General features: G+C 38.8%; 2 protein-coding genes across 2 annotated transcripts in view; one reads left to right on the top strand and one right to left on the bottom strand.

The window, feature by feature from the left end:
• CACNA2D1 (Voltage-dependent calcium channel subunit alpha-2/delta-1) overlaps window positions 1-8375 on the bottom strand; it is a 125766-nt gene extending 117391 nt beyond the window's left edge. Inside the window, exon 1 of the mRNA XM_051212898.1 lies at window positions 7802-8375. The gene's annotated coding sequence lies outside the window, so the exon portion shown is untranslated. The remainder of the gene's footprint in view (window positions 1-7801) is intronic.
• Window positions 1306-21228, top strand: MS3_00004917 (uncharacterized protein). The gene is made up of 4 exons (XM_051212896.1): window positions 1306-1753; window positions 3663-4724; window positions 14249-14568; window positions 18153-21228. Exons 2-4 carry the CDS (start codon window positions 3671-3673, stop codon window positions 18543-18545), a joined length of 1767 nt encoding a protein of 588 aa, XP_051068821.1. The 5' UTR covers window positions 1306-1753; window positions 3663-3670; the 3' UTR covers window positions 18546-21228.
• The last annotated feature ends 1316 nt before the right edge of the window (window positions 21229-22544 follow it).

Here is a 22544-nt window from a genome sequence, read left to right as displayed (position 1 = left end):
TACCATATGTGGTGATCAGTTTCCCATTTGCTTTCTGTCAGTTGCGAGCCGGTTTAGGCGGACAGTCGTCAGAGATTTCTGGAAGTTAACTTCTGCAGCAGTGTCATCGAGACAGTGAATTTTCGCTATCACATCAGTGATGTACAACGGATGGCTAGTTTCTCCGGCCACGGTTGTTGTAAACGTGTGCCGGCCTGGAAGTTTCCCGAAGCCTTGTTAGTGCCGGTTGGTTCGGAGATCAGGAAACTGCAGGGTTTTCTACACTTCGGAGATTAACCATACTTATTGTGATGCAAGCACCAATCAGGTTTGTTCGTCCCTCGTGACCTAGAGGCCGATCGCTTCTTTGAAAAACCACTGCGAGAGGTTCGTGAGGGCCTACAATCATGGTAAATACTAAGGTAACGTGTCAGAGTATTACAGAGGCCAGTAACGTCATGTCGTGTCATTTGAGGCTTTTCTTTGACAGAATAAACCTCGGACCTAGGAGTTCCAGTGACCTTGAGGAGCTGGTTAGCAGATGTAGGTAATGCATCTAGAGTTATTTTGAAGTGATACAAGCGCTGCATGTTCCGGTTGGGGAAGTTTAAACAATAAGTGCTGTCTAAACGGGTCTTCGTCGAAAGTCCGCTGACAAATGACCTATCGAATTTTGGCAACATTTTGCTGCTGAGCCATATTGTAGTTCTGTGTCGTAGGAGAGTTGGACTTAAATTTGTCGGTCGGTTAGGTCTCCACGTTTAAGGATAGCTCCTTTCAAATATTCATAAGGATCAGGAACATCATTATTAGACATGTTAGATGTGCCGTGCCTATTAAAATCGCGCGTTAGTGCTTCCACTGCTGCGAGAAACAGTGCACGTAGGTCTGTCATGGAGTGCTCATCGAAGTCAGCTTCTGCGTGGCAGAACCAAGTTTCTATATTGTTGGGCCAGAATAGCGTTAACTGAATTGAGGGAGGAGAAAGAGTCTTAATGTTAAATAACTTAGGAGCCTGTTCCTCCATGATTAATATAAACTATACCAATGAACGAGAAAAAAATATTCAAAAATATGAAAACAATATAACAGTATGTAAAAATAGAAATTAAGATATGGAGTATGATGCTTCAATAAGGGACAGACACACAGTTACCGGATTAGTGTACCAAATCACGTCGGGCTCAACACTACAGATGCCACAAGCATTCGGGGTTTGACAACGCCTTTGCACGTAACACCTTTATAATCGAAGTATGTCAACTCAGCCAAATCAGAAAGCACAACTGAAGGGGATCAAGGTTATATTTAAAAGGCTATCGATATCTCGAGGATCGTTTGAACTAAGCAGACTAACGGTTGTAGGAAAAGCATAAAACGGCGTTATTTGGAGCAAATACGTGACCAGGAGCCTTTAGTTAAGTGAATCCAGTAAAACTGATGAGGTCATCATCAATATTGAAGAAATAAGGAACTATTTATTTTGTGGATATTTTTAACTGCTGAACTCAGAACCTACTACCGAAAGAGTGCCCTCCTCACATTCAGCAGGAAATTAAACAATCGTGGAATCTTATCAGCGAAGATATAGCACAGACCGTCATAATCCTGTCCTAATTCGCAGATCGGAATCTGCAACTAATTGGAATACTTTGACAGTTTCGATTGCGGTTAATTTGGATTTGACACACTTCGTAACCGCAGTTTCTGACTCTAGATTCTAATTCTTATTCTTTATATTAACTTACAATAATATCTTGACCCCAGTAAATAGGTAAGTTGCCTCAAAGTCACTTTAGCGTCGTTTGAAGGTTATCTATACATTCTAATCAAGTTAACTTCTCCAAGACTAGGTTCACTTCGAAATTATAATCCATGTTAATGCCATTTGAAGGGAACGATCTTTCACATAGACGAACTCAAATCATTGTCTTCACGCTTGGGTCATTACTCAGGATTGTTTGTAGACATTTCGTAGGGACCCATGTGTTTGTGATAACATTCTTAGCTTGTTAAATTGGTAAAATATTGCTTAGTAATTGGTATAGTCTATGATCTTGCACTAGACTTACAACTATTATAATGATAGATATGTCTATTATTCTGCTGCCGCTTTAGAATGTGACAATCGCGTTTTTCAGCAGAAATGTCTCCCAACTTGACCCTATTGATCATTTGTCTCAATAGGTTTGCGTTACTACTTGTCATTTTCAGAGCAGTTTTTCTGCAGGTAATTTGTTAAAACAAAGCTACCAAAGTCTCTCAAAAATCACTTAGATTACTCTAGGTCCCCCAATGCCCTGGTATGGCCGAGAGTTGGGAGTCAACTCTTCTCAAAATACTCTCACACGGCCACGCGTATACAGCCTCTGCCAGGGAAGTCCTACTCACTGCCTTCTCGTGGCGGGGATGTTGTTTACGAAAATGAGAGGACGAAAAGCGAATGTCCGGAGCTTTAACCGGATCCCAAACCAATGGTGCATATGGGCTCCAGTATCCTGCAGGAACAAATGGCGTATGAACCAATTTTCGGTCCCTGGCTACCATGGGACTGCATCTCCTTACGATGCTCCACTGCCTTGTGGGTTAGACCTTTAGGTCAAAGGCTCGGGATGTGGCCCCCCTAAGATGACCACCTGCTTCGGTCTGGGCACCCGGGCAGTATTACAGCCCGCACACACAGTGTGGCGCATATATATTTGGTGCCCTCTTATACCAATATTTATGTGTTGAAATAAAATAATAATAAAAGATACACTAGCACATATACTCAATTTTTATTAACTCGTTCAAGAGGTACTTGGCTACAAGCCAGACCGTGTGAGGGCTAACTGGTCTCATGGACCTAAGTTGTTACTAACGCGTTCAAGCCGCCGCTTCGAAAACTGAATTTTCAGTTTTTTTACAGTTTGGAGCTACAAAGATTTCAATTCCTCGTCCCCTCGAAATTTGACCTATAAGCCTCTACTTAGAAACTTCAGTCTCCAGTAAATTTACTCTCACGAAGCCAAAAATTAGTTGTTGACGAACCATACTCTCATCAGTAGTCGTTATATAAATTATTTGTTTCAATAGCAAATGTTTATCATCGAATTGATGTTTTTGAAACCTGATATCCATGCATATGACCGAAAACAATAATTGTCACAAGTAGCTCTATGATCTCAATTAACGATTTATCGCTAAGTAACCATCATGGATCTGAATATATCGGTTTATTTGGTGTATACTCCACCAAACCATATCTCTAACAAACTACGTGTCAAATTGTATTAATTAGGTTCTCTTAATGTTCGATTATCGTTAATTTCCATATCCTGATATTACAGCGGTTAATATAAGGCTCATTTTCTCCACAAAGCCGTTTGAGTTGCTTGTTGACAGGTCGCTTCTCATTACTCATATCTTGCAACATTTTGTCAACATACCTGATAGTTTTTATTCCAATACATGGAAGATTTACAGCAGCTCAATTTATATAATTCCTGTGTTTCCAAGTTAAATTATTTTTCAAAAGGTTCATTGTTTAATTGTATTACGTTTTTAAGGAGAATCGTAATGAACCAACAGATCTCAGTGCTAAACGGCTTTTTTGCCCTAATGCAACACTATGTGAATTAATATATCAATGAGATTTTTGACTGCTTAGTTAGGTACATAATGCTTTTGTTTTGTTCACTTAGCAAGGAATATGACTGACTTCATTGAAGCGGTATCCAATCCATTGGCACCTGATGTGTTTGTGGGTCATGGTGACTTTACGAATCAAAAACTATCTAATAGTGATTTTCGAAAATTGTTAATGACACCTAAGCCATCAGTACAACCTTCAAAAATTGATGAAGTACATGAAACTGGGACCCGCATTTCTACTCACCATTTGGAAAGATCCGATCGTATACGCCAAGATCCTAGTCAAACTATTCATCGTAGTAAACATAAGATAAGTCACAAGCGTCATCATGTTCGTAGCAAAAAAGATGCTCAAAAATCAGATGTTTCTGAATCAACACATCGTTATCGAGATCGTGCAAAAGAACGACGTGACGGCAAACTAGTTGCTCCAACTGAGGAAGTTGAGGAAGAACGTGAAATGGAAAATGATGATGATACTTTAACTCGTACAGCCGACTATCGTGCTGTTGCACCATCGTCTGCTGCTGGTGCTTCACATGCTGAACGTCGTCGAATGCTTATACAGGAATCTAAGTATCTTGGTGGTGATATGGAACATACTCACTTGGTCAAAGGTCTTGATTATGTTCTATTACAAAAAGTCCGTTTGGAAATACAAAATAAAGAAATTGAAGCCGAACAAGCCCTGGATATTGAATTAAACAAACCTGATAAAATGAAAGAAAGTACTAATAATGAAGAAAGCATACAATTTCGTACTCATCTAGCGGCAAGTATATGCAATGTTATTTTCAATGAACGTCTCCCAGAACGTAATGAATATTTTCAACCTGGTCGCATGGCTTATCGTATTGAACTGGAAGATGATTCAGTGGATTTTGAAGTACCAGCTACAGTGATTCGTAGCAAATCTGATTGTTTACAAATTGATGGTCGTGGAACTGGTGCAATAACTACTAACGAAATTGTTATTAATAAACTTACTCAAATCTTATCATATTTGCGGGCTGGCAAACGACATGCAAAGAAGACTAAGCTTAAAGGACGTGTTGCTGACAAATCTGAATTTGATTATGAAGACAATCGACATCTTATTCATAAAATGGCTAGTAAGTTTATTGTTATTAGTTGGTAAGGTTTTTTTTTCACTACGAATGTGATCCACTGTATTACTAACTAGAGGATGTTGTTACGTTTGAGGAGATTAATCATTTCTGAAACAAACGAATAATGTAAACCATTCTGCCAGGCATTAATTCCAACTCAATTTTATTAAATTCAGAACAGTTTAGTTCATTTACCAAGTACATTTTCCTATATTCGACCTCAAGCCATATTATATGAAGACTATTTACTCAACTTCCCGAAACAGATTAAATGGAGTGAGGTCCGAATTTGTGACCAGCTATGTGAATTAATCAGAACTAAACCACCACTCCAGTTGGTAACCACTAAGCTAAATAATTTGCAAATACTTTCTTGGGTGACTGATGACACTCGATAGAAAAACGTTGTGGTTATGGACAATTATTGGACAAGTATGTATCAAACCTACAATAATATCATGCTTTCATTATCCTGCTTTACGGTTAAAGGTGGTAATTGTGATCTGAAGTTTTGACTGATTCTCTGTAGGAGTTGATTGTGTTAGTGAATTAATCATCAACGGCAGATTACTACAGTAATCGGATCACAGTTACTGACTTAACTTTATCAATCAGGTTACTTACTTCAAACCTGAGCATATGAATGTTATGGGTTCGAACCCCATCCCGCCTCACCACTAACATTCACATCTAAAATATACCTCAAAGACAAGTGCGTGAATATGTACCTCGTAAATGACTCACTTAATATTCTCCTTGTTTGTGTATCGTGTAGTCTTCGTGACTATTAGAGACCCATTGGAATTTACCGTGTTTTTTTTAAATTTAAATTTTCTTAGGTAATATCTATACAATTGAATGGCTTAGATTTCTATAACTCGTTGATAGCTTATAACGAGCTTTTGCGATCAATTTTGAGTCATACACTTTTTGGTTGCTCAAACTAAATTAGCTGGAAATCTAGCGTGCAACCTAATAAGAAAGTGTTTACTGATTCACCCACCCAGACTGCTGCTTCACAAAAACTTTAGTAGTTATCCATATTACCCATATCAACCAGCTCTTCGTTCCCTCTCTTTAAACTCGATTTGTGTATACAGGTACACACTGCTAATGAATTTGACCGTGAGTGACATCTACACTAAGCGTTTCATATATGAATCCGCTTGTTCTTGGCTAAGATGTTTCTTATAAAGTCACCGTTTTTAATAGTTCAAATGTTATAAAAAACAACTAAAGAACAGTTAAAAGGTAATTAAAGCGAAGAAATATCTTTATAGTTATTTTTCCACCCAGACTGCTAATAAGTATGTTTTGCAATAATGATAAAAAAGACCAATTAAGTAGTAGCGATACATTTTAGCTAGAGATGGGTGGTAGCTAGCAGCGGAATTCAGGACGAGCATTTCATCATATTCTGGGACTCGTCAGCTGAATGTACTTGTATCATAGAGTTAATGTTCACTTCAGGAGTGGAACCCAGTACCGTTCGCTTCAAACACCATCGCGTTATCCACTTAACTACGGAGTCCAGATACCCAGATAGGTAGTTTAAACCAAACAGAAAGGCATTTAGGTGGGTATTTTAGTATACCGGTACAGCGAACAGATAATGGTGATCGTCTGCTGCAACTATGCTCAGACAATCGTTTATTTTTAGCAAACACAAATTTTAAGCATAAGGAAAGACATCGTCTAACATGGCGACCCCCTACACCAAACCAACGATGGACTCAAATAGACCATATTGCCATCAGTCATAGTTGGAGAGGGTCGGTACAAGATTGTCGCCCATTCTGGAGTGCCTGCTTGGACTCCGACCATGCTTTATTACGAGCACGCATCTGCTTGCGCCTCACTGTACGCAAAAAAGCAACACTAAAAAGACCAATTAAAACTGAGTTGAGTAACGAGAAAACCAAAAGTAGGTTCCAGGAACAACTGAGGTCACACTTAGGTAGTTCTGAAAACGAGGCTTACCCAGATGTTGATTGGAAAGATATACAAACAGCTGTGGAAACAGCAATGAAGTCTATTAGTGACTTAAACTACAGAGTTACAAAGAACCAGTGGATTTCTTCAAAGTCTATCACACTGATGGATTCTCGAAAACTCGTCCCATCAGGTTCCGAACATGATGAAGAGCGACAACAAATCAGATCTAGGTTAAGAAAAAGTCTAAGAAACGACCGTGAGCAGTGGTGGGCAACGAAAGCACAAGAGATGGAAAAGGCGGCGACTATAGGGAACACAAGACAGCTTTACAGACTAATAAAAGAAACTGGAACTAATAAGTCAAGTGTAAGTGAGATTATTTCGGAAAAAGACAATACTGTCATCTACTCCCAGTCCAGATGTTTAGAACGATGGGCGGAACACTTTAGGGAACAGTTCAGCTGGCCTTCAGCTACTCTACAACTACCCTCCATTCCCAGACAGTGTGAATGGAACATTGAAGTAGGTCCCCCAACTCTTGCTGAAGTCGAGAAAGCTATAGTTAATCTGAGACGAGGAAGGGCAGCTGGTCCAGATGGATTGGCTCCAGAAGTCTTTAAGGATGGTGGTCCAATTTTAGCGACTAGGTTGACTAATATTTTAGCTAAGATCTGGGAGTTAGACGTTGTTCCATCTGACTGGTCTCAATCACTTATCGTCCCAACATATAAGAAAGGGTCAAAATCATCTTGTGACAACCACAAATCGTCGAAGAACCTCTCGTTTATTTTGTGACCACCGAGAAAGCATTGCCGAGGTTAGGGATAAAGTACTGGGTAACAATTGCAAACCTGTTGATGATATGGTAAATCTTCATCAACTGAGGTAGTTGGAACATGTGTTACGTATGTCCAGCCACTTCCCACCTCATCAGGTGATGTTGTCAGGTGTAGTAGGCTGAAACAAAGTTAGGGGCGACTGAACCAAGACATGAAACCAGTCCATAACTTACTTACTTACTTACGCCTGTTACTCCTCGTGAAGGAGCATAGGCCGCTCACCAGCATTCTCCACCCAACCCTGTCCTGGGCAATCCTTTCTAGCTCCGTCCAGTTGTAATTCATCGTTTTCATATCTGCTTCTATTATCCGACGCAATGTGTTCTTTGGCCTTCCTCTTTTCCGCTTCCCTTCAGGATTCCAAGTTAGGGCTTGCCTCGTGATGCAGTTTGACGATTTGCGTAATGTATGTCCTATCCCTTTCCATCGTCTTTTCCTAATTTCTTCGTCAGCTGGAAGTTGGTTTGTTCTCTCCCACAGAAGGCTATTGCTGATGGTATCCGGTCAATGGATGTTGAGTATCTTGCGTAGACAGCTATTTATAAATACTTGTACTTTCTTGATTGTGGTTGTTGTAGTTCTCCAAGTTTCAGCTCCATACAGTAGAACTGCCTTGACGTTCGTATTGAAGATTCTCACTTTGATACTGGTTGAAAGTTGTTTTGAGTTCCATATGTTCTTCAATTGTAGGAATGCGGCCCATGCTTCGCCAATCCTCGCCTTTACGTCTGCATCGGATCCTCCTTGTTCATCGATGATGCTTCCCAGGTATGTGAAGGACTCTACATCTTCCAGAGTTTCGCCATCAAGAGTGATTGGATTGCTGTTCTCCGCTTTGAATTTGAGGACCTTAGTTTTCCCTTTGTGTATGCTGAGGCCTACTGATGCAGAGACTGCTGCTACACTGGCTGTCTTCATCTGCATCTGTTCGTGTGTACGTGATAGGAGGGCTAGGTCATCTGCGAAGTCCAAATCGTCTAATTGATTCTGAGCTGTCCATTGTATTCCGTGTTTTCCTTCAGATGTCGAGGTCTTCATAATCCAGTCGACCATCAGAAGAAAGAGGAAGGGAGAGAGTAAACAGCCTTGTCTGACTCCGGTCCTTACTTGGAATGCATCTGTCAGCTGTCCTCCATGCACTACTTTGCACTGTAGTCCGTCGTATGAGTTCCGGATAATATTGACAATCTTCTCAGGAACTCCGTATTGTCGAGGAACTTCTCATAGCGTCCTCCTATCTACACTGTCGAATGCCTTTTCATAATCCATGAAGTTGATGTATAGTGACGAGTTCCACTCAACTGATTGTTCGACGATGACCCGTAGTGTTGCAATTTGGTCTGTGCACGACCGATCCTTAAGGAATACAGCTTGTTGATCTCGAAGTTGGGCGTCTACTGTGTCTTTCATCCGGTTCAGCAACAATCTGTTGAAGACTTTCCCTGGTATTGACAGTAGTGTAATGCCTCTGTAGTTTCCACATTTGCTCAGATCTCCTTTCTTTGGAATCTTGACGAGGTATCCTTCTTTCCAGTCGGTCGGCACTTGTTACTCCTCCCAAATCTTTTTGAATAGAAGCTAAAGCATGCTTGTGGTTGCTTCGATGTCTGGTTTCAGTGCTTCAGCTGGTATGTTGTCGGGTCCTGCTGCTTTCCCGTTCTTGATTTGTCTGACGGCCATTCTGATTTCTTCCGTCGTTGGTGGGTTGACATCTATAGGAAGATCTATGTGTGCTGCTTCGATATCCGGTGGATTCATTGGAGCCGGCCTATTCAGGAGTTCCTCGAAGTATTCTACCCATCTGTTACGCTGTTGTTGAATTTCAGTGATTAGCTTGCCTTCTTTGTCTTTGACCGGCCTCTCTGGTTTACTGTATTTCCTGCTAGTTTCTTCGTTGTATCGTGAAGCTGTCTCATATTTCCTTCTCTAGCAGCTTTTTCTGCCGTCGTTGCTAGTTCTTCCACGTATTTCTTCTTGTCGGCTCTAATGCTCCTCTTCACTTGTTTGTTTGCTTCTATGTATTCAGCTTGTGCTTGTACTTTCTCTGCTCGTGTTCGGCTGTTGTTTATTGCTGCCTTCTTGTTCTTCCTTTCTTTGATCTTGTCCAGTGTTTCTATAGAGATCCATTCCTTATGATGGTATTTCTTTAGACCGAGAACCTCTTGACACGTTGAAGTTAATGCTTCCTTGATGCCTTTCCAGTTGTCCTCCATAGTAGTTTCTTCTTCTTTCAGTAGATCTCGTAAGGCTTGGAACCTGTTGTTGAGAGCTATCTTGAATTCATTGAGTTTGACAGTATCTCGAAGGAAGGCTGTATTGAACCTTTGTATTGCTGTTTGTCCACTTGTCCAGTTCTTTTTTAGCTTCAGTTTTAAATTGGCTACAACTAGGTGGTGATCTGAAGCTACGTCAGCACCTCTCCTGGTTCTCACATCTTCCATTGTCCTTCGGAATTTTTGTTGATGCAAATATGATCTATTTGGTTCTCTGTAGTGTGATCCGGTGAGATCCATGTAGCCTTGTGTATACGCTTGTGTGGAAATGTTGTGCCTCCTATGACCAATTTGTTGAATGCATATATATTTGCAAATCTTTCTCCATTTTCGTTTCTTTCTCCCAGTCCATGTCGTCCCATAATATCTTCATATCCAGTGTTATCTATTCCGACTTTGGCATTTAGATCTCCCATCAGAATAGTTAGGTCCTTCCTTGGGCATTTCTCAATGATTGACTGCAGCCGCTCGTAGAATTGATCTTTAATGTCGTTGTTGCTATCATTGGTGGGTACATAACATTGGATAATATTCATTAAGATCCCCTCCTTCTTTGTTTTGAATGATGCTTTGATGATTCTGGATCCGTGAGATTCCCATCCTACAAGTGCATTTCGTGCTACTTTGCACAGCATAAGAGCGACTCCCTGAGTGTGTGGAGCATTGTCCTCTTCGTGACCGGAGTATAGCAGCATCTCTCCCGTAGCTAGCCTTTTCTGTCCAGCTTGGGTCCAGTGGGTTTCGCTGATTCCCAGTACTGCTAAGTTGTATCTCCTCATTTCCATTGCTATTTGACTGGTCTTCCCGGTTTCCCACATTGTTCGAACGTTCCATGTACCTATAAAAATTTTTGCTCTGGTTGTTAGAAGGGGCATCGGCCTCGTGGCTTCCGAAGGAACTCGGCTTTCACCATGAAGCGTCATAATTCTTCTAAATGAAGACCTTCTAACTCCCAGGGCAGAGTTAAAATGGTTTGGATTATTTTTTCTGGTAAGCGTATTTTTAGCGAGTTAGTTTTCTACGGGATGGGGACGCTAACCCCATGCCCCAACCCTCCTCCTTTACCCGGGCTTGGGACCGGCAGTAACCCTATAAGAGCTACAGGCGGAGTTCAGTCCATAACATCTCGGAAAATTTAACTGAGCCACGTAGATAGCTGTAGACTACTATAATGATAATAATTATTATTATTACCAAAAATCAAAGGAAAAATTATATATTGTATCGGTGTATTTGTGTGTTGTGTTGAATTTACCTGATGCGCATATATATTCTATGTTGGTTACCGTGCACATTATTGACTGAGATTCTTTAATACGAAATATGAATGTTAGCAAATTATCTTGATAGGAAGTAATTTAATAACAGCTACACAATAATTTTTAGACGAATATAAAATTTATGTAAGAACACAGAAATTGGAGGAATTCAAAAGTTTTTTGGAGATATTTTTACACAAATTGTGGTGAAATCAGTGTGTTGTTTTAATTCACTCTAGTTTTTTGTCATGAATTGTACAATTTACCACGATAAAGCAATTTCAGTCATTCAAAGTAAGATATATGATCAATAATTTTAAAAGAAGTATCCATTTTCTTAATACCGAAGAAATACATTCAAAGGTAAACTTGATACACCGTCTAATCTACCGTCAAAATGCATAACAAAAACCCGTCAAGTATGTTTGGTAAATATGAAGCAACGATCATTTAGTAGTCATGGTACTCTGGTTCCAGTCAGTTACACATCATCATTCCGAACTACGCTCCGTGCACTTCGGTCCGACCAAATAATGGATAGTATCCACGCAAAAGCTGCGACTAGTGGTTCAGTACTTGGGATGATATAGGTCAGAATTGCTCACAGTAACGCAGGTGTATTCACTCGTCTCCTTTTACATGTTAAGTTTCCTAATTATCTCTTTAAAAGATCATTCAACGAATCCATATTTTCTCTTGAATCTTGTCTTCTATTCCTAATCTTTTCCACTACCATTGTTACTGCTACTAATTGTAGTAATCTGGTATCTCTATTCTGATATAGTGCAGCAACTTGAACTGATGCATATATATACCCAGTTCTGCGTTGCGTATGATTGACTGGGTAGCAATAGCAAACCTTACATAAAATAGTCTGTGGCTAGCAAAACGAAGTTCATGAACTTGTATATCACAAATATGAGTACTAATCATTACTAGTATATTATCATAAGAGGACGAAAATTATCGGAACTATGCTGTAAGTTGGCACAATACATTTCGGACAATGTGACCACACATATACTTGTTATGAACAATTATACATGAAAATAAATAGTCAACTAGACAACTGGATAATCTTCGCCATATTACACCATCTAAGTTTATCAAATGGACTAATTCCTGTTAATTTGAAATATTTGTATTTGGAGTCAATTACAATCAAATTACATTTACCCAATTAATCTATAGATCAGATATTTAATTGCATCGTTTTCCTGTCTTTTAATATAAACTGACACGAAAGTTTAGTAATGCAATTGTTGAAATTCACTTTAATCACGTTGTTCCAAAGTATTATATATCATTAGTATAAAGGGATTGTGGAGATTGTTAATTTCATAGTTTGCATTATAGCACCTGTCCTACAATTGGGTTTGTTTACGGGTAATTTTATCTACTACTTCAATTAATTCATTCAACAGACAGTGTTATTCGAACGGTAACAATTTGTCAATTCCTTTTTATTATTATTATTATCATGTCTGTATAAGCATGTATGTTTGATTACGTATAACGGCCTACGCGCATAGTCCTCACTACACCTTAAATAGTAGTTGCTTAAAAGTCTCTCGATGAATCACTTGCTTTCCCACATATATATGTGCTTGAATCTTATTAATTGATTCACTTCGTTTCGATTTGACTCGGAATCCGCCTATGTATTCGCTTGTTTGTGCGCACCAGCCTTTCTGCTCAAATTCACTTTGTTTGCATTATGATCTGTGCTATCCAATAATAAACTGTAGTCGGCGCTTCGTGTTGCCTTCTGAATTTGTACACTATCGGGATATACTTAATAAGGTTTATCAGGGTGATTGATAAACTAGGCTTGATGAATTATTTCTAAGCCAATCCACTACGATATTACGGACTGAGCATAGCTAAATGATCATAGACCAAGTGGCACTGAATGTCTGTTTCGGCCTAGTATGAAACTTCTCAGTAATGTACATTCGCGACCCCATCAGTGATTGAGCTTTAAGACCTTCAGGTCTCGCCCAAACCACTGAGCCGGCAACCAATTCGGGATATTAGGCGGTGTATAACTATCACTCACATCCGACATAGTTGTGCTCCACTATTATCGGCTTCTGAGTTCGATTCTCAGTGGGGTCATTAACGCACACTAATGGGGAGTGCCACACATTGTCCTTTGTCTCCTGGTTTTCAATGGCTGTTCAACTAATATCAACCCATCATTTAGACTCTGACGGTTATATATTAACTAATCGAAGTTTTTTGTGTACCATATTTTTACATTTCTTCTTGTTCATCATGATGACCTATATTTTTGTTTACTTTGTTTTTCTCACACATTTACATATGTCAATCAGCTTTGTTCTAACTAACTAATAATTATGTATAGTCATTTTGGCAAAACTTTCGGTAAATCTATATATAATAGTTATGACTGAGTGAACCAATCTGATATAATATAGCCCCTCCCGGATTCGTGCCCTCAATTCAAAGCTCATTAAAAGATGATAACATGTGTCTTATTAAAAACTAAATGGAAATTATATTTGCCTAGTTCCTAAAAGTTCGATTGATAAAATGTCATTTGTACAGCGGCACTTCGTGTTTATGTGAAATGGTATGTAAATCAAACTTCGACAAACACCTGATTCATAGCGTGGTCAATAGTGTTTTTATGGATACAAATTATCCTAACATTCGTAACTGATATCTCTATCCAAACTCCTAATATACAAACCTAACCCTCTTTCGTCTCGTTTACTGTGATAAATAATCCAATATGTAAACGTTTGTGAAGATGTTTGGTTTCCAAGATTTTATACTATTATGTACTCTCCCTATACGCTAGTTCAACCTGCTATTCGAGCAAAAAACTGATATAGGGATTTTATTGACTAAGTAAGTCGTGCTGTATACGTGCTCATATATAAAAAGTCAATGACAGTGTAGGTCCCATTACTAGATTATATAACCTATTTCTTGGCCAATCCTGTGCATTTATCATTTGACCGATTTTTGATTGACCCAATGTATTAACGTTCATTAATCATGTGGAAACTTCACTTGTTGAGATTTATTATTTTTTGTTACATATCTTTATATAACCTAACATTGTTTCATGATTGACCGATAAGTCACTAAAGGTTGTCAGTGTTGTAGTTTACTTTTATCACACTTTTCTACACGTAAAATGTATATCTTTTTGTTACCTAATTGGACTTATCTTTCTTACTTGATAACAGATACTGCTATATTTGAAGGTACCGGAAACGATTACTTACCGACAACAAAGAAGCAATGCAAAAGTAACGATAGGATGGATTTACCATATGAGGATTCTAGAGTGTCGAATTCACGTAATCGTCTACCCGCTTCTAATACTACTACATCTGGTAGTAATAGTAACACCAATGCTGAATCAAATAGTGCACAAGCATCATACTTCGATATTCCCGCCAATGCTGATTCAGTCACAAATAATTCAATAAGTGCTACTAAAGAATTTTTAAATGAATTAAGTCAACGTTTTGATGTTAAAGATGAAAATAGGTTACAGGAAAAAGTAGGTTATATGCATATATGTATTTATTTATAAATGAGTAAATAAATCTTACGTAGGACTCAAGTAAATTAGACTGGGCAGTCGATTTCATTAATTTAAAAATATAAACATTGGTACAAGGAGGCACTAAATATATATGTGCCACGCAAATCAAATGATTTGCGTGAGGGCCAGGATACTGTCCGGGCGCCAAAACCGAAGCAGATGGTTTTCTTAGGGGTCCACTCCCCTAGTACTGGTATGCACAATGTTAACTAATCAGATTGTATACCTATTCATCGTTCCAACCAGAGATTATATGATGTGGTGATTAATTCTTGGCAAGGAATGTATTCACTTGAATAACTAGTTTCAAATCGGTTGATGAAAAGAAGGAAAGTTTACGGCGATATTTTAACTTCTCATAAAGCTCTGTGATAAGCATAATGATTAGGGCATCACTAAAACATTCACCACCAAGAATATTTTGCTTACAAATAGAACCCGGAAATACTAGATGATAATTTCATCCTAGTGTAGGAATCCTCAGCAGTTCGCATCTGAAAATCGAACCCATGACCTCAGCCTCGCACGTGAACGCTAAACTCATAGATCATTGATCTTGCATCCTGTGGTATTAGCATTTAATTCTAATGAATTTATGATATTGCGTAACCTTCATTAATCGTTTGTGATGGATTACTGGCTAAGTAATAACATCGGTAAAATTCACTCGACACATAATCCAGTACGTGTTGATCAATTAGGGTTCTTAACGGGGTCAGTCAGCTACAACGTAGGACCAAGCACATATATCCATCGGTCCAAGTTGCCATACCGCATTAGCACAGCAAGATGAACACTAGATTCATAGACGTAGTTACTTCAATCGGGGTAATATATAGAAGAAAGAACGGGGTAAACACAAACTATTAGGGACTACAGTCAAAACAGCAATATTAGAAAATAATTAAAGTGTTTATCAACATGTTCAGACCTTACCATCATTGTTATCTTCTTATAACATCTCATATCAATAAGGAATGACACAATCACTAAGTTTATTTGAAGTTAACAATTCATGTTAGTCATCGCCAAATTAAATTCCGCCTGTAGCTCTTCTAAAGTTAATGACGGTCACAAGCCCGAGTAAAGGAGGAGGGTTGGGCATGAGGTCGGACACCCCATCCGGTAGAAAAATATCTGGCTAAAAAACACTAACCAGATTAAACAAATTAAACCATTTAAACTCTACCCTGGGAGTCGAAGGAAGAATTATGACGCCTCAGAATGAAAGACGAGGTTCTTCGGAAGTCACGAGGCCGATATCCCTTCTAACAATCAGATCAATAATAATTATCGGACGCCTAACAAAGACTCGTGAACTGCAAACACGAGAGGATCAAGCTGGCTTCAGACCTGGTCGTGGCTGCATCGACCACATATTCACCATTCGTCAGGTTCTAGAACACAGGCATACTTATCGGCGTCCGACAATTGTGGTCTTTCTTGACTTAAAAGCAGCATTTGACTCGGTAGACCGCGAGATTCTGTGGCAGTGTCTGTCAAGGTGTGGTGTTTGTCAAGGCTGTCCACTTTCTCCATTTCTGTTTAACTTCATCATAGACCTACTAATGGAAATAATGCTCTCGTCGACTGAATTCTCGGGTATTGATATCCTTCCAGGAGGTCCACTTATCGACTTAGTATATACAGATAACATAGTCCTGTTCGGTGAAGACGCTGATAAAATGCAAAGTCGTCTGGTAGGACTGAGGAACAATGCCAGAATATTTGGGATGCGCTTCTCTCCTTCTAAATGCAAGTTGTTGCTTCAGGACTGGCCTGCGTCAACACCTGAACTAAAGCAAGGGAATGAAGTAGTCGAATACGTTGACAACTTCACTTGTCTTGGAAGTCTGATCAGCCCTAATAGGTTCGAGTCTGACGAAACCTCTGTACGGATTCAGAAAGCTCGTTTGGCTTTTGCCAACTTACATCACCTATGGCGAAGGCGAGATATTCGTCTATCAACTAAAAGACGAGTATACTGCGCGGCAGTTCGTCCTGTTTTAATTTACGGCAGCGAAACATGGCCATTAAGGATAGAACACACTCGTAAGCTACTAGTATTTGATCACGGATGCCTTAGAAATATTGCTTGCATCTGCGGGGATCACTGGGTAAGTAATAGTGAGGTTAGACGTAGGGTATTAGGGAATGATGGTAAACCAGTTGATGAAATTGTGAATTTTCATCGACTGAGATGGTTGGTCCACGTGTCACATATGCCTGAACACCGATTAACACGACGTGCAATGCTAACGGGTGTTAGAGATGGTTGGAAGAGAATTAGGGGCGGCCAAACCAAAACGTGGCATCAGTGCTTGAAGACACTAACCTCTAGTCTGAGCCATGTTGGTAGATGCAGACTACTTGGTTGGGGTCCGCGTGACTTTCGTAACCGATGGTTGGAGACTCTTGGTGACATGGCTCAGAACCGATCACAATTGCGTCTCTAGTTAAAGCGTGAGATTAAAATTGATATATACCTTTCTGCGCACTAATTCTTTCTTCTTTTATTTTATCATTATACACAATCTTTCTTTTATATATTACTACAATTGAAGTAACTACCTCTATGAATTTCGTGTCCGTCTTGTTGTGCTAATGAGGTGTGGCAACTTGGACAGATGTGTATATGTGCCTAGTCCTACGTTGCAGCTGAGTGACGTGCCTTAAACCTAACTAATTTTTTGGAGTATTAATTTAGATATGTAATTGTAGAACCCGAAGAAGGCTCATGGAAAAGAAAGTTCCTCGCTCGTATATCTACGTTTGAAGTTGTTTTGTTAAATAATTTAAATTGTTTTGTCTTACTATAAACCATATTATGTAGTTCCACCTATAAGTTTCTTGTAACTATCAACCTTCTCAACAAACGTTTTACGGTAAATTCAGTTTATTTCGAACCTAAGAGGATGTATGCTTCACTTGAGGGTTATATATATTAGTGTGGCGAATTTGAGGGGATTGTTAAGTTTTCAAAGTTTAAATCACGAACTGGTCTTAGCTAAACCATAATTGAAACTTGAAAGCACTGGATAGCTGTTTCAGCCTGTTATGGGACTCAGCGGTGCATATTCACGGGTTATCCGGCAGTCCGATCCTATGACCTTCGGTTTCTCGTGTGAAGCTTTGTATATATATACAACACCTATCATTTAAGAAATCGGTAAAACGGCATTTCCGGATAGTTAAAATCTGCGTGTGTAACGAAGATGATCAGTTGTGAACCATGTAAGCTAACTTATGAGTGTTATTTATTTTCATGTTATTAGTATTAACGACCACAGCTGGTCAGTTTCTACGTGGGATGTGTGCATCCTGAGCAGATTGGACTGATAATGCTATTTAGTCGCAAGTTCTTATTATGGTTGAACAGTAGCTAGTAATGGAGTCCGCGACGAGCGTTTCGTTCTATTCAGGACGAAGGTGATGTAAGAAAGAAGATGTTAATCAACAAACATAGTGAATCTGTACTGTCTGGAAGCCACAACTCATGATTGCACAATTATGTCCTTTTTTCATAAATTTATTTTTAGGCAAGTCTTGAACGATTCTTTGCTAAAACTCAAGTCACGTGTTACGATGAATGTTATCCCGGTTTCGCTGAATCATACGATGCTATGGGTGATTCTGATGATGAAGCTGATTTTAGCAAAATGGATTTAGGTAATAAAAAAGGTCCAGTTGGTCGATGGGACTTTGAAACACAGGAAGAATATAGTGATTATATGTCGAATAAAGAAGCTTTACCAAAAGCTGCATTTCAATATGGTGTTAAAATGGCTGATGGTCGTCGTACACGTCGTATTGGACCAAAAGATGAAAAAGCTGAATTAGATCGTCAATTACAAAAAATACAATCAATCATACAAAAGCGTAAACAATTAGCTGAAGATAGTGGTCCAATAGGAAAAAATGTCCGATTTTAAAAATTGCTATAATATACATGTACATTTATTTAGCATTTGGTTTTTAATTTGATTCTACATGAAATAACTTTTACATTCAGATATTTAGTTTATTTTTGCTTTTCGTCCGATTTTTTGTGAGATGTTTTAATCATTTAAATTAGATTATCGTCAAAATGAATTGGAAATAGTGCGTGAAAGTGATTACTCACTTCCTTTTTGTCAAATATATAGTTCTACTTATTTTCAACTTTTTATTAGATCTCTCAGTTCTCAAGGGTCGATGCGCTCATTCACTTTTTCAATCGTACGTAGACGAAATGTTCCAAACTTAGGTTTTGCACTCATCAACAAGAAGTATTTACATTCTTGATATAACTGGGAATTATTGAACCTTGTCACCAATAAGCTAGTCTTTCCACAACTAGTAGGAATGAAATATTTACACTAATTGGCAAGAATTATTATCTTACATATATATTGAATAATGGCTAGCAGTGGAATTCAGTTCGACGTGCGTTTCGTCCTGTTTGGGACTCGTCAGCCGGATGTATCTGCATCCCAGAGTTGATATTCACTCTGGGACTCGAACCCAGTACCATTCGCTCCAAACGCTATCACGTTATCCACTTAGCTACTGAGTCCCAGTAGTCACTTGTTTGTGCAATGGGGTGAATTTCAATTCACTTGGTATTGTTTTGCTTGAATCTTCCCATTGAGGTTTAAGACTGCAATTGACCAGTCTGTTATTGGCGTATGTGTATACTGTGCGTATTGTCTCGATATTGCCTTGATTCACAAGCTTTATAAGCAATGATGGATAGTGGCTAGCAGTGGAATTCAGGACGCTAGCCACTATTCACACCCTTAATAATAACTAAATCTTTTGATCGAAGCTGTTGTAAGGAATCTGTGAGGTGCGAGTTCCAGGACGTAATAACCAATGAAACTACGTGAACGTTATTCAAAAATATAATTATAACTAGGGAGAACTAAAATCTCTAGGCTTTCAGGCATTATGGTTATCTTAAATGGATTATTTGCTTCGCTATAAACAGATTTTTGGAGTAAGGACAATATTGAAGGTAGATAAATCTCGACAAATTGCGGCTGACAACTGGAACTTTTGTGAGATGTTTTTTGTCCCAAGAATGTTTGTGCACGTTCTTAGATGAAGCCGTAATATACCGGTTAGTATCATACCACAAGCAGAAAATGACTTGGCAACAGGTGAAATTTATTCTATAGAGAAGTGAGCATAATAACAGCGAGTTGATCTTTCACTCTTCCAATATATCTATCCGGCTTCCTTTTATGGAATTATTTCCATTTTGTGGATTTAAATAAAGCCAAAACAAACATTGATGTTAGATAATATGAATTCATTATATTTCGTAATGTTCATCAGCTACTTGCAAACATATTTATAAACTTCGCTGGTCACTAACAAAGTCTGTTCTGCTTCTTGCCCTTCCGCTTTCCCTCTTTTTCATCACCCCTGTGGTATACCACCGGAAATATACATAGAACATATGACTTCGTCCTGCGACGTCGCTAATACTTCCGAAATTTATTTGGGAACACTATCATAAAGCACAAAATGACACGTTAAAGTTGACGTCTTTAGCTGATTGGTTATGCATTTAATGCATCATTTATTATGAACGGCTTTTGACTCTAATTGCATTCGTCCTCGACCACTGATTGCTTGCCGCAACATGTAAATAGCAATTCGATCAGTTTGCTAGAATAACCGTCAAAGTAAATTCCCCAATCAAATGCGTATGCATTCCCAGCTCACTAAGCTTCCAACTAACTCCGACTGCCCGATTAAAAACACTGAGCCAATAAATCGATAAGTCAATAATTTCGGATCAAAGGTAGTTTTTTATCTTACCATTTTGCTATTTGCACACTTCTTTCCTATAAGCGTTGTCCTCAAGCGCTTCCAATAACTTCCACAGAAACATTTTGTTTTTGAAATATTAGAGAATGAGAATCTGAAAGAAGTATGGAATATTTCGACGGGTACAGAACAAGAATCTAAAAGGAACGCCGAAATGAACAGACGTCTCGTAACACAAAACGTTAAAGATGCCTTCACACGTAACACCTTTATAATAGGAGTATAATAATCCAGTCGAATCAGAACTGAAGGGGCTCGAAGATATATTTGAAAGACTATCGATGTGTGGAGAAGCTTTTGCTGTAGTGTGGCTGACAGTTGGAAGGGATGTGTCATATTGCGTACCCACTGGTGGTCTGGTGCAGATGCGTGATCGCGTGGAGATAGTAACAACAAAATTATTTTGTGGTTAGTTCTTTATATTATTTGCATTTCCTGTGTTAATTCTCACGATTCGTAGATTTACTACAAGTGATTGCAAAAGTTATTGAAAATTGCATGGCCTTCAATACTTCCTCTTCCTTTTTAAATACCACAGAACATGGCACACTGGTAACCGTTCATAGATACACTGCTACACTCACGCTCCTCTTTCCCAATTACCTATTGTTACAACAACTTAACCCTAAAATATCTATTATCTTCATTTATAAACCACAACCATATTTCCATTATATACTCCATTCGGATATACGCTCGAATTATAACAATATTCATTGGGATCATTGGTTACCTATAATTGCAGATTTTTATATCAAATGCATCTCGAACACTCCAAGGCCTGACAATTTAAGTAACATCCTCTAAAGTTTTCGTGTGTTTATGAATTATACTTAATATATTAGTACATTAATTTTTGGGGACAATAACTTTATTATCATCTTTTGAGTTAATACAATATTTGATCCACCACAATAATCTGGTGAACCCGACGTTTTTTCTGTTTGTCACATAGTTTATTTTTACCTGAATCTCAAGTTTATTTTTCAAATGATGTAATTTTCCAATGACCTTTGTGACACTGTGGGTACCCATTTAAATACTCATGTAGCGGTAAATAAATCCCCAAAATAAATAGCTCTGTAAGTTTTCAACATTGGATGCTGACCATATGTTTTAGTGGACTCATCTAGCTGAAGGTGCTCGGTCATGCATCCGCACCAGATCACGTGTGGTAACGCTGTGCTCAACACCCACCGCAATCGCTAGCCAGATTAGATCAGAGAATTCCGATATATTAGTTATCGCCAAATACACTCTTCCGATCTCATCGACTCTGTCTTTTGATTTCTCTTGGTGGGTACGAATTACATTATAAGGTGTTGCTGGTAAAAGCGTCGCCAAGCATTGAATACCTGTGCCATCTTCATTGGTGAGGCCGACGTGATCTGGTCCACCTAATTGCAACTGTGAGTCTGTTCCTTTTTGGGATTTTTATATATTATTGCCTTATTTTTTAATTTTTATACATAGTGATATTTTTCCCCGTGTCTCAGGATATCTATATATTTTTCCCTCGTATTCTCGTACTTAATATTCCCCTATGATCGAACAGACTCCTATGGTATTTAAGATTAAGACCATGTCCCCACCCTCGTTCCAACTCATGCCCTTCTGGCCCGACAATATCGAAGCCTGGTTCTGCTACGCAGAAGCCGACTTCCACGAGCACGGCGTGAACGATATACGTGCACAATTCCACGCAGTAGTCAAGGCACTACCGCGGGAATTCAACAGGTACTTTTTTACTTTATGTAAATGAATTGCCAACCGTAGCAAAATCATCCGTTCTACTCTTCGCCGATGACATAAAGATTTGGAGACCCATACATAGTATGTCGGATAGAATAGTATTACAGGACGATCTTAGCTCATTGGTGGCATGGTTAGACAGGTGGTCACTGGAAGTAAATCCTAATAAGAGTGCAGTAATGCAGCTAAAAAAACTCTGATGAATCGTATGACTATACACTACGTGGATTGCTGCTACCCAAAGCAAGAAACTATAAAGATTTAGGAGTCATATTAAGCAATGATCTCAAAACCACTAGTCACTGTAAGGCTGATGCTGCAAAAGGCTATAGGGTATTATGGTCAATTCGTAGGTCTTTCCA

This window comes from Schistosoma haematobium, chromosome 3 (assembly GCF_000699445.3).
Source record: "Schistosoma haematobium chromosome 3, whole genome shotgun sequence".
Classification (NCBI taxonomy): domain Eukaryota; kingdom Metazoa; phylum Platyhelminthes; class Trematoda; order Strigeidida; family Schistosomatidae; genus Schistosoma; species Schistosoma haematobium.
This window is presented reverse-complemented; position numbering and strand designations above follow the sequence as displayed.